At 38.4% G+C, this 13068-nt stretch overlaps 1 protein-coding gene across 1 annotated transcript in view; it reads left to right on the top strand.

The window, feature by feature from the left end:
* Positions 1 to 13068, top strand: part of LRIT3 (leucine rich repeat, Ig-like and transmembrane domains 3) — a 28329-nt gene that overhangs the window by 3848 nt on the left and 11413 nt on the right. The window contains exon 2 of the mRNA XM_007495996.3: positions 1807 to 2282. Coding sequence (XP_007496058.2) covers positions 1807 to 2282 — 476 coding nt within the window. The remainder of the gene's footprint in view (positions 1 to 1806; positions 2283 to 13068) is intronic.

The following is a 13068-nucleotide window of genomic DNA, read 5'->3' as shown; positions in this document are numbered from 1 at the left end:
TGAGTTATGATTTATGATATTTTCTTTAACTTTGTTACAAAATGCTCTGCCTTCCATCTAGCAGTGTGGAGGCACAAATCAACATTTGCTTTGAGCTCAGCAATGTTTGTTAATGTATTTTGCAGTGTAGATATTACACACACACATAACAGAAATGTTTTGGGTTTGTTATGCATTTTATGCAGTACTGCATTATGGTTAAGAACTGTGGAAGAATAGTTTTTATCTATTCCGGCAGCATTTTGGAAACAGTCGCATTTTTAAAAATGTTTTTTTTTTACATGAGTATAATATAGTCTGGGAAAAAAAGATACTGATGGTAGGCAAGGTCAGCTCTTTTCTATTCATCCAATATGTCTCTGACTCTCTTTTCTCCCTCTGCCTCTCTGCTCCCTCCCCCAACTTTTCTTCCCTCTTTCTTCCCTTTCTTGCTCCCCTGCTTTCCTCTCCACCTCCTCCTGTCTCACCCTTTTTCTCAGTAGCTAAATGGTACAGCATATCTGGAATCAGAAAGACATGAGTTCAAATCTGATCTCAGACAGTTATTACCTGTGTGACCCTGGACAAGTACAGTAAGCTCTGCTTGCCTCAGTTTCTGAAAATATAAAATGGGGATAAAAACAGAACATAACTTGCAGGATTTTATGAAGATTAAATGAGATAATATTTGTAAAACACTTCTTGGCACATAGTAAGAGCTATATAAATACTAATGCTTTTCCTACTTCATTTCTCTGTCTCTGTCTCTCTGTCTTTCTGTCTCTCCCCCCCCCCCCCACCCTTTCCTTATTCCATACACAGGGTGTGTTCTAAAAGTCTTAGTGCAATCAGAATCTATGAAAACTTAATATTGAGTTAAGACTTTTGGGGGCAGCTAAGTAGCTCAGTGGATTGAGAGCCACATCCAGAGCTGTAAGTTCCTGGGTTCAAATTTGACCCCAGACATTTCCTAGCTCTGTGGCCCTGGGCGAGTCATGTAACCCCCATCACTTAGCTTTTACCACTCTTCTGCCTTGGAATCAATACACAGTATTGATTTTAAGGTTCAAAGATAAGGATTTTTAAAAAATGGGAATAATCGCTCCTACCCCTCAGAGTGATTATGAGAATGAATGCTTTGCTTTGCATGCTCATATCCATAGCCATATCTATATTTAGAAAACCCTTACTTTATATCTTAGAATTCATACTAAGGTTTGGTTTTAAGGCAGAAGAGTGGTAAGGGCTAGGCAATGGAGGTTAAGTGACTTGCCCAGGGCCACATAGCTAGGAAGGCTTTGAGATCATATTTGAACCCAGGACCTTCCATCTCTAGAACTGGCTTTCTATCCACTGAGCCACCTAGCTGCCCCTTTCTTTGCATACATTAAAGCAATATATAAATATTTTTCCTGCTGCTTAGTCATTTCACTATGTCTGACTCTTCCTGACCCATTTGGGATTTTCTTGGCAAAGGTTCTAGAATGATTTGCTGTTTCCTTCTCTAGCTTATTTTACAGATGAGGAAACTGAGGCAAATAGGATTAAGTGACTTTCCCAGGGTGGTATAGCTAGTATGTGTCTGTGGCTAGATTTGAATTCAGGTCTTTTTGACACCAGGCTAGGAGCTCTATCCACTGTGCCTCCTAGCTTCCTCCCCTTTAAAGGTAGGTCACTTTAATGAAAGAGTTACAATGGACAGAGAGTCCCACAAGATCAGCTGGTTTAGGAATCTCCATGATGATGATGATATGAAAGGTTGTTTTTAAGTTGGCATTTGGAATCAAAGTTCTTTCCTTTCGTTGATCCTGCTCTGTCTACACTTAGGCTAGTGTTGTGCAATGACCCAGACATGCACGAGATTCCTACCAATGTTCCTGTGGACACAACGAAGCTCCGAATCGAGAAGACTGTCATACGCAAGATCCCCGCTGAAGCCTTCTACTACCTGGTGGAGCTCAAGTACCTCTGGGTGACTTATAATTCTGTGGCCACCATTGACACGGGTGGCTTTTACAACCTCAAGCATCTGCATGAGCTGTGCCTGGATGGGAATTTGCTGACCGCTTTCCCCTGGGAATCTCTGCTGGAGATGCCCAATTTACGAACGCTGGATTTACACAACAACAGAATAACCAGCGTGCCAGCTGAGGCCACCAGGTACCTGAAGAATCTCACCTATCTAGACATATCAAGCAACAGACTCACTACTTTGCCCCCTGACCTTTTGGACACCTGGCCCCACTTCTCAGCAGATTTAGGACCAAGAGGCATGGGCCTTCCCCCATCAAGAATCATATTGGGTAAGCACACTGTCTTTTTTTTCACTCACAGATGATGGCTCTCAGTGCCAGAGACCACCTTTAATGGTGCACTTATTGAATGTGGTATTCTGGATGGAGTGCTGAAATTGGAATTGGAAAAGCTTGATTCTGAATCCTGGCTCAGACATTTACTGACTGTGTGAACCTGGGAAAGTCACTTAAACCCAGCTTTGGATTTTCCTGTATAAAATGGAGATAATAATGGCCCCCTACTTCACAGGGTTGTTGTGAGAATCAAGTGTGATTTCCTTAGGTGATATATAGATGCCGGCTATTATTGTTCTTGTTGTTTTCCTGATGTTGTTTCCCTCGTTATTTTACTGTAATCATATACATGCAGACATAAGACCTGTTAGGGATTTCTTTCTTCTTTCTCCCTTCTCCCTTCTCTCTTCCCCCTTCCCCTTCTCCCTTCTCCCTTCTTCCTTCTCCTTCTCCTTCTTCCTTCCTTCCTTCCTTCCTTCCTTCCTTCCTTCCTTCCTTCCTTCCTTCCTTCCTTCCTTCCTTCCTTCCTTCCTTCCTTCCTTCCTTCCTTCCTTCCTTTCCTTTCTTTCTTTCTTTCTTTCTTTCTTTCTTTCTTTCTTTCTTTCTTTCTTTCTTTCTTTCTTTCTTTCTTTCTTTCTTTCTTTCTTTCTTTCTTTCTTTCTTTCTTTCTTTCTTTCTTTCTTTCTTTCTTTCTTTCTTTCTTTCTTTCTTTCTTTCTTTCTTTCTTTCTTTCTTTCCTTCTTTCTTTCCTTCTTTCTTCTTCTTCCTCTTCTCCTTCTCTTCCTTCCTTCTCCTTCTCCTTTTCCTCCTCCTCCTTCTTGTTCTTATTCTCATTCTTTTTCTTCTCCTCTTCCTTCTCCTCCTTCTCCTTCTCTTTCTCTCCCTCCTTTTCCTCTTCCTCCTCTTTTTCTTCTTCTCTTTCTTCTTCCTCTTCTCCTCCTTTTCCTCCTTATAAACAAAAACCTTTACCTTCTGTCTTAGAATCAATACTGTATATTGGTTCCTAAGCATAAAAATGGTAAGGGCTGAGCAATGGGTATTAAGTGACTTGCCCAGGGTCACACAGTTAGGAAGTGTCTGAGGTCAGATTTGAACCCAGATCCCCTCAACTCTAGACCTTGACTCTCTATCCACTGTGCCATCTGCATGCCCCCAGGACATCAAAATTCTTGACTGCACACCAACCCTTTCTCAGTACTAAGGACAAGATCATAAATTTAGACCTAGTGTAAGAAAAATACTCTGTTTACAGATATTAGACCAGGGTCAATCAATCCTCTCTCCAACATTCCAAACCCTTTCTGTACAATTTTCCCCACACTAGACAGGACCTTAGAAGTCATCTTGTTCATTCCACCTCTTTATTTTACTGGTAAAGAAGGTCACATAGCTAGTACATGTCAGAGAACAATGATTTTAACCTAGGTTTTTTGTCTCCAAATCCAGTAATAAATGATGACCCTGGTTTCTTTTTTCAATTCAACAAACATTTTACTTTTTGTATGTGAAGGTCCTATTTTAGAGGTTGGCAAGACAAAGGTGTCCTCAGGAAACTTTAGTTTCTGCTCTGGTCTCTTTAACTAAACCCTTTGACAGGTATCTTTGTGAGCTTTTGAGGGATGGGGGGGGCAGCAAAGGAAATTCCTTCTAAATTTCCTATTGACTTAAAGAGGTTCATAGTAGTGGGACCACTGGCTTGTTCTGCCTCCTCTGTTTGCTCAGGTGACTGTTTCACTGTCCCCAGCTATGTACATGGCTCTTCTATGATATTTGTGTCCTTGTTAAGTTATATTTATATATTTTAAAAATCAATTTCTTATAAATCTCTCTAGATTAATTGAAAAAACCTTTACATATTTCTTTAGTTTTCAGGGGAGTTTGTTTCATGTGTAATTTATCCTCCCTTCTCAGAATGTAAATCTGCAAATGGCAGTGGATGTGGAAAGAACACTGGAGGTAGCTACGTTGCTCAGTGGTTAGAGGACCATGTCTGGAGTCAGTAGGACCTGGATTTAAATCTGGCCTCAGACACTTCCTAGTTGTATGAACCTGGGCAAGTCACTTAACTTGTTTGTCCAGCCTTTGCACTTGTCTTCTAGAGTTATCAATAGAACAGAATGTAAGAGATTAAAAAAAAAGGAGAAAGAACACTGGACTAGGTTTGGACTCTTCTCCATCAGCCATGTGACCATGGGAAAAAATTGCAGTCTTAATTTGATCATCTGTAAATGGGGATAATAATATGTAGGGTGCCTGTTTCATAATGTTAAAGTGAGGAAAGTACTTTGTCAAGGAAAAGCGCTATAGAGAGTCCAGCTACACTCATTTATGGGGAGATGAAGTGGGATTTATATGGATGTTAGATCATCTATAGAATGTGTGGCTAGATAAATAAAAAGGTGGTTTAGTAGGTAGACAACTGGGCTGGCAGTTAGGAAAGCTTGAGTTCAAATCCAGACTCAGATACTTAACTAGCTATGTGACCCCTGGGTAAGTCACTTAACCCTGCCTTAATCCATGGCAGAAGGAAATGGCAGACCAATCCAAGGTCTTTGCCAAGATGGAACAACAACAAAAATGATGTAAAGGGCATTGTGGGAAGTCATTAAATGATTTTTTTTTGTCATTGCTTTCAAATAAAATGTCCTTCAAATCTCAGATCTGTTTATCTACTTCTTGGTTACCTCCAATCGCCTAACAGACATCTCAAATTGGATGTCCCACGGACATCTTCAGCTCCATGTGTCCATGACTGAACTTTCCCTGAACCCCTTCCCTCTTCTACACTTCCCCATTACCATTGAGGATGCTACCACTCTGCCAGTCCCATTCTCCCTCTGGGATTACCTCCAATTTATCCTGTATATCTCTTGTGTGTTCCTAGTTGTTTACCTGTTGTTTTCCCTATTTTTTAGACTGTGAGTTCTTGGAGGCAGGGACTGGTGTTCTCTGCCCTTCCCTCTCCTCCCATTTTGTATTTGTTTGTTTATCTGTATTTATTCTTCCATCAATTTGCTTTTTGTTTGTTTGTTATCTAATTATTTGAATCTGGAGCTCCAGAACTTACCCTTGTACATTCATTACTGATCATCTCTACAACTTAGACCTCTTCCTTTTTTCCAAGCAAGATTGGCTTGTTCCTCCTTAAGCAATCTCCTGCCTCATATCCCCTTATTCCCCGCTCCCCCCCCCCCATATTGGTTGGGGATTTATTTGGGACATCTGAATGGCTTAGCCCATTGCAACTCATAATTCCTGACCTTAAGTAACCCATCAGCCTCAACCTTCGCTGATTTTGGAACCACAGGCGTGGACCACCAGGGGCCCAGCATCTTCTGGGTCATTTAAAAATATTTTCTTGACACTTTTTTTCCATCTCTCTCACTGACCCCAACTCTTTCCCAACAAAAGCCCTCTCCTGTAAATGATTGTTGACAGAATGTTTGTTGTTACTATACTTTTTATTGTTTATACTTTTTTATTATTTAGTGTATTTTTTATTCTTTTTCCGAGAAAGTTTCCATAAGAGAATGAACTCTTTTGAACAATGATTCAATTTTAAAAAGTTAAACCTTTGACTCCCTGGGTAGGGGAGAGGGAAAGGATATGTCAGGAAATGAATATGATGCAAAACAATAGTTATCAATGGAAATAAGATGAAGAACCTTGATGTTTTCTCTCTCAGTTGTATCTCTTCAAATATTTCATTTCTGATGTGTGAAATCAGTAAAAAAATTTGATCCAATAAAGATATCTAGCTATAATGGCTAGCATGAATATAAATCATAATAATTATGACTTTGTCAATTAAAAATGCATGCTGTTTGTAAATCTAGGTTTAAACAACCTAGAGAGCATTAATTTTGCCCTCTGGTACTCTGTGTCTAACCCTCAGATATAAAAGCACCATTTATACCACAAGATTCTTTAAAAACCAGTCTTTTATTTACATTGTTGGTGCTATGTTGTGGGTATGTGTTGGGAGGGAAGGACATCTTTAGGACATACTTTCTTAAAAGTGTTTATTGCAGATTTCCCCCAGAGACAGTTAGGTAGCACAGATAGAGATAGGCAGCCCTGAGTTCAAATCTGGCCTCAGACACTTATAAGCTCCATGTCCTTGGACAAGTCATTTAATGGCTAGCTGCCTCAGTTTCCTCAGCTGTAAAATGAGAGTAATAATAGCACCTACTTCTTAGGGCTGTTGTGAGGATCAAATGAGATAATATTGGTACAGTGCCCAGCACATAGTAGGGACTTAATAAATGCTTGTTTCCTTCTTTCCTCTTATTTGTAAATATGAACTTTAATTAATAATAATAGCTAGCATTCATAATAATGAATTACACAGTAGCTAGCATTTATATAGTGCTTAATAGTAACTAACATTTATATAGTGTTTAATAATAATAATAATAGCTAACACTTAAAGCTGCTTAATAATAATAGCTAGCATTTATATAGTGCTTAATAATAATAGTAGTTTGCATTTATATAGTACTTTAGGGCAGCTATGTGATATGGTAGAGAGAGTACTGAGCCTTGAATCAGGAAGATTCATCTTTCTGAATTCAAATCTGGCCTCACACACTACTAGCAGTGTGACCTTAGGCAAGTCACCTAACCCTATTTGCCTCAGTTTGTTCATCTGTAAAATGAGCTGGAGGACATGGCCAACCACTCTAGTATCTTTGCCATGAAAAACCCAAATGGGGTCACAAAGAGTCAAACACAACTAAAACAAGTGAACAATAATAACAGATGGTGCTTTAAGGCTTGCAAAGCACTTTACAAATATCATCCTCACATTATTAGTCCCATTTTACAGCTAATAAATATCTGAGGCTGGATTTGAACTCATCTCCCTGCCTTAGAGTCTAATTCTACTGTGTCCCCTAGGAGCCACACAAGAATCAGTTATCCCTGTAGCAAGGACTAAGACTATATTTAATGTTAAACATTATCCCTTGTGTTGTTGAACAATTGGTTAGTCCATCAACAGACTCTTCTTATTTGTGTCTTTTGTGAGATGGATGGGGGGGGGGGATATGCTGGAAGGGAGGGATACAAGTTCAAAGAAAGAAACCTGGACCAATTCCTCCCTTTGAGGAGCAGGATGCAGCCTCTTCTGAAGGCTAAGTGGTTGTAAATAATGGGATACTTTAATTTCATTCACTGGCCTTAATTCAAGGGTATGGAAGGCAAAAAAAAAAAATGGATTTATTCCACCTGCTTCCATTGAGGTTAGTTTGTTATTTAAATGAATGCAGGGCAGCGAGGGATTGAGAAGGCTTCAGAATGGGAAAAGCCTTTGGAGATGGGCAGCAATCCCCAATTGCTGTGGGTTTACTTAATTTTTAACAATTCACCATTTCTGGGAATGAGGTCAGGGCTAGGCTGCAAAGCTGCCTCATTTGTACAGGAGATTTTCTTTTTTCTCTCTTTTCCTTTTGCACGAGCTCTCAAATTGGCGATTGCTTTCATGGACTTAAAATGCCCTTGTGTAACACAGAATTTCAAAGTTTCAGCATATATAACAAATATATATCGCATTATATAGAATGAATATCCATTTGCATATTTATTTTATGCTGTGAAATTTTTGAAATGAATATATATTTTATTAGTTTTGTATACTGCAGATCCATTAGATATTATAGTAAGTCAATGGAAAGGCATATACCCATCAAATAATTATATTATCTATTCATTCAATGAAAATGAACATATTCTACATGTCACATGTAATAATATTCATATTATTTTTTAATGATATTTTTATAAAATTAATTGAATTCAATTAAAGTAACTATGCTCTGTGTGCTGGTATACACACATGAGCACGTCCTGGGGTTGAGGAGCATGGTGCCCGCTGCAATCTGGAAAATCCACACGCGGTTTTTTGTCTCTCCCTTCCTACTGGGAAGAAGTCTGGATTTTCCCTTTTTCTTTTATGGGGTGTTCACAATAAAAGAAATTGTGTAAATTTATAGGATTAAAGGATAAAATATGTTGATACTATACAATAGCATACATAGATTTTATGTATTTTTGAGTTTCTAAACCTTTTCTGTGTTGTCTGCTGGTCTTTGTGTGTCTGTAACTATGGCAAAACTCACCCCAAGTCCCATTTAATTTCTTATGCTGACCTATGATATATCGAAACTGTGATGGGGAAAGTTGTGATGTGGAAGGGATACCTGTACATGTATGTATATGTATGTAGGTATACACATACATACAAGTACTCACATATAAACACGTAGATATATATGTGTATATATATATATATATATACATACACAAATGTATATGTATGGTGTGTGTGTGTACATGATGCTTTAGAAATTCACTAATTCCTGAGGAGGCAACATGGTAGAATGGGATGATCATTGGATTGGAAGGCAGGAAGACCTTTGGATTCTCTCACTAACTTGTTCTGTGACTTAGTGGAGGGAAGGAACAAGCCTTTATTTATGTGGATTCATTTTGTATCCTGCAACTTTGCTAAAGTTGTTGATTATTTCAAGTAACTTTTTGGTTGATTCTCTAGTATTCTTTAAGTAGACCATCATGTCATCTGCAAAGAGTGATAGCTTGGTCTTCTCATTGCCAATTTTAACACCTTCAATTTCTTTTTCTTCTCTAATAGCTACTGCTAGTGTTTCTAGTACAATATTAAATAGTAGAGGTGATAATGGGCATCCTTGTTTCACTCCTGATCTTATTGGGAATGCGTCTAGTTTATCCCCATTGCAGATGATATTAGCTGTTGGTTTTAGATATATACTGTTTATTATTTTTAGGAAAGACTCTTCTATTCCTATACTTTCTAGTGTTTTCAATAGGAATGAGTGTTGCATTTGGAACAAGTCTTTATTAAGCATCTATAGTGTGCTAAGCACACTTTGCCTGCATTTCCTCATTTATATAGGTGCTATTATGATATTCATTTTACAGTTGGGGAAACTGAGGCAGATAATGGTTGAGTGGTTAAATCCAGGGTTACATAGAGAGTAAGTGTCTGAGACCAGATTTGAACTCAGGGGGTTAGTGCTCTACCCACTTGACCACCTAGCTGTTTTTCAAAATACTTTACTGAGCAAATCATTTAACCTCATTTTTCATGGGTAAAATATTATCTTCCCTACTGATCACTCATTGTTTTGCTTCTGTTTTCTCTGCTATTTGGACTGGAAAGGACAGAACAAATCATACTTTCAGGGAATTGTGCCCAAGAAATGGAAGCTGGTAGTTCAGAGAATGCTTAGCCATTCTTAATGCAGTCATTTTATCTGGATGGGATGAATTATGCCCTTTGGTACTACCAAAACTGAGGGTGACACATCAAAGATCTTAGAAGACAGGAGAGGTGCTAGAGATGGAAGAAGAGCTAATGCGCCTGTTTTCTTTCTTTAATAGTCTTTTTTCCCTCAATTACATGAAAAAATAATTTTTAACATTTAAAAAACCCTTATGTAAGTTTGTTCTAGAATTGATACTTTGCATTGAGGTATTTTCTTATCAACTTCTGTATGTGTGTGTGTATGCGTATACACCTTCTGTCTTAGAATCCATACTGTGTACTGGTTCCAAGGCAGAAGAGAGGTAAGGGCTAGGCAATGGGGGTTAAGTGACTTGTTTTGTCTATCAGAGGAAGTTTCTGAGGCCATATTTGAACCCAGGACCTCCCATTTCTGGTCCTGGCTCTCAATCCATCTCTTATTCTTGTAGATCATTTGGTTAGAGGATAAAATGGTGGGATTAAAAAAAAAGTATTTATTGATGATTCCATGTTAGTTTGGCAGGGGGTCTGCAGCAAATCCACCAGGGATTTTTTCCATCCTGTGCTGATATTTTTCATTAGTGACATGGATACAGCCATCAATGGCATTCTTATTGGACTTACAGAGGGCGAACACATTGGATAATGAACAGAATTCAAGAAGATCTGTGTCCCTCCAGCAATCTGGACCTGTCATCCAGATCCTGTTATCAGTTTGTAGTATAACTCTACTAAACCCTTTTTTTGGTGGTTGTTTACTACTTTAAAGGAGGGATGTAAAAAAAAAATTGGGGCAGCTGAGTGGCCCAGTAAATAGAAAGCCAGGGCTGGAGATCAGAGATCCTGGGTTCAAATCTGACTTCAGACACTTCCTAGCTGAGTGACCCTGGGCAAGTCACTTAACCCTCATTGCCTAACGCTTACTACTTTTCTGCCTTGGAACCAATACACAGTATTAATTCTAAGATGGAAGGGAGCGATTTAGCTTATTTATTTTTTTTTTATCAATTACATATAATACATTTCCACACAAGTTTTCCTAAGTTATATGATTGAGTTATCTCCTTCCCTCCCTTCCCCCGAGTTATACATGGATTATCACACAAAATGTAAGAAGGCAAGGGTGTAAAGAAAAGTGAATTGCGCTCTCTCAGGAGGTCAAGGGCTCCCCCTCACTAGGCTTCTTCAAGGAAAGATGAACATGACCATATTCTGGATATGTGGTTGTGGAGATCCATTTTGGGGAGTAGGTTGGATCGATCACTGAGGTCTCTTTCAACTCTGAAATGGGAATAGAGTAATGAGCATTCATTAAGAGCCTACTATGTGCCAGGCACTGTGCAAAGTGCTTTTCAAATATCTCTCATTCAATCCTCAGAACAATCCTGGGATTCTGGGATTCTGTGTCACAGAACTGGTGTAAAGATACAAAGACATATCACATTTGGAAAATTGAGAGGGAAGGAGCAAAGTACCCAGGTACAATGAGGCAAACGGAGTGATAAATGGGACATGGAAAGACAAATGATGATGGTAATTAAACTCAAGAGAACATAATAGGGGAAGGGGGTAGAAACAATTCTTGTATCCTTGAGTGGCCTTAGAGCATGGGCTGGGTAGGCTAGTCTTTTCTTTCTTTTTTAAACCCTTACCTTCCATCTTAGAATCAAGACTGTGTATTGGTTCCCAGGCAGAAGAGCAGCAAGGACTAGGCAATAGGGATTAAGTGACCTGCCCAGGGTCTGAGGTCACATTTGAACCCAGGATCTCCCATCTCTAGGCTTAGTGCTCTGTCCACTGTGCTACTTTTAAATAAATGAGAAGATAACTTGCTGGGATTCTTAACTTAGAGGTCTGCTCAATGTGGTAGGCATGCCTTGCATTTTTGCCTGGGATTCTTTCAGCTCACAATTCTGACACAGAAATTGATAAGATTGTTTTTTATTATTTAACTCCTGATGAAGTTTACATGCACTGCCCTTCTCTAGGACTGATTAATATGGTGGAATGTGTGAAGTTTATTGAAAAACTTCCAGATTCCAGGAAGAAAGCATTACAATGTCAGAGAAATGTGTATGAAATTGAGGAATATTACCAAATCATTTCAGACTCTTTAAAGCAGTTAAGAGGCTAATGCTTTGCTTCCATTATTTGTAAATAAAGTCAACTCACAAATAGTAATAGTTCTATCTAGTTTGGACCCAGAAGGGATAAACTGGATTGACATGCAATCCATATGCTAATTTTTCTATTGACTAAGATAAACCCTTTCTTTCAAGGTAACTAAAAAAATTATACATCTTGAGTGCTTTTATTTTTATTTTTTTTTACCATCTCTGGATAAGTTTGAAGGTAAAAAAAAAAACATTCATGATAAACCTGCTGGCTTAACTTTCATACCTCAGGAAAAAAAATAGATTTGCAGCAGATAAAAATAATGAATTAAAATCCATCTAATTCTTTGTACTTTAAAAATAGTATTGGGTTGCTTTGGTGTATTTTCTGTTTCTTTCTCTCAACATAATTTTCTGTTTCTACAGATGTCATTTAGTTTATGGTCTCTAATGATTAATCCATTGATTTCTTGTGGTTATGAAGATCTGATTTGTAAGTGTCCAATCTCATAGGTGAAGATATATAATTAACATAATAATCTGTTCTCTTAGTTTATGCATGACAGACCCATAAGATGCATAGGAAGTATTGTTCTGAGGGATTATGTTTCCAGTAAATGGATGAACTTCCTTCTGTTCCTTTGTTCCTTCCTTCCCTCCCTACCTCCCTCTCTCCCTCCCACCCTCTCTCTCCCTCCCCGTCTCTTCCTTCCTTCCTTCCTTCCTTCCTTCCTTCCTTCCTTCCTTCCTTCCTTCCTTCCTTCCTTCCTTCCTTCCTTCCTTCCTTCCTTCCTTCCTTCCTTCCTTCATCTTTCTTTCCTTCTTTCTTTCCTTCTTTCTTTCCTTCTTTCTTTCTTTCTTTCTTTCTTCTTTCTTTCTTTCTTTCTTTCTTTCTTTCTTTCTTTCTTTCTTTCTTTCTTTCTTTCTTTCTTTCTTTCTTCTTTCTTTCTTTCTTTCTTTCTTTCTTTCTTTCTTTCTTTCTTTCTTTCTTTCTTTCTTTCTTTCTTTCTTTCTTTCTTTCTTTCTTTCTTTCTTTCTTTCTTTCTTTCTTTCTTTCTTTCTTTCTTTCTTTCTTTCTTTCTTTCTTTCTTTCTTTCTTTCTTCTATACATTTACCCTCAACACAAATGGACCAGGGGCCTACTGTTTGTAAAGCATTGTGCTGTATGCTAGGAATATAAAAATGAAGTAAAATATAGCTTCTTTCTTCAAGACATTTATAACCTAGTAACCAATCTCTCTCTCTCTCTCTCTCTCTCTCTCTCTCTCTCTCTCTTTCTCTCTCTCTCTCTCTCTCTCTCTCCTCTTCCCACCCCACTCCCATCTCTCTGTTTGTCTCTCTTTTGATTCCCATAATGACCAATGGCATGCTTTATAGGTTG

This window comes from Monodelphis domestica, chromosome 6, assembly GCF_027887165.1.
Source record: "Monodelphis domestica isolate mMonDom1 chromosome 6, mMonDom1.pri, whole genome shotgun sequence".
Classification (NCBI taxonomy): Eukaryota; Metazoa; Chordata; class Mammalia; order Didelphimorphia; family Didelphidae; genus Monodelphis; species Monodelphis domestica.
This window is presented reverse-complemented; position numbering and strand designations above follow the sequence as displayed.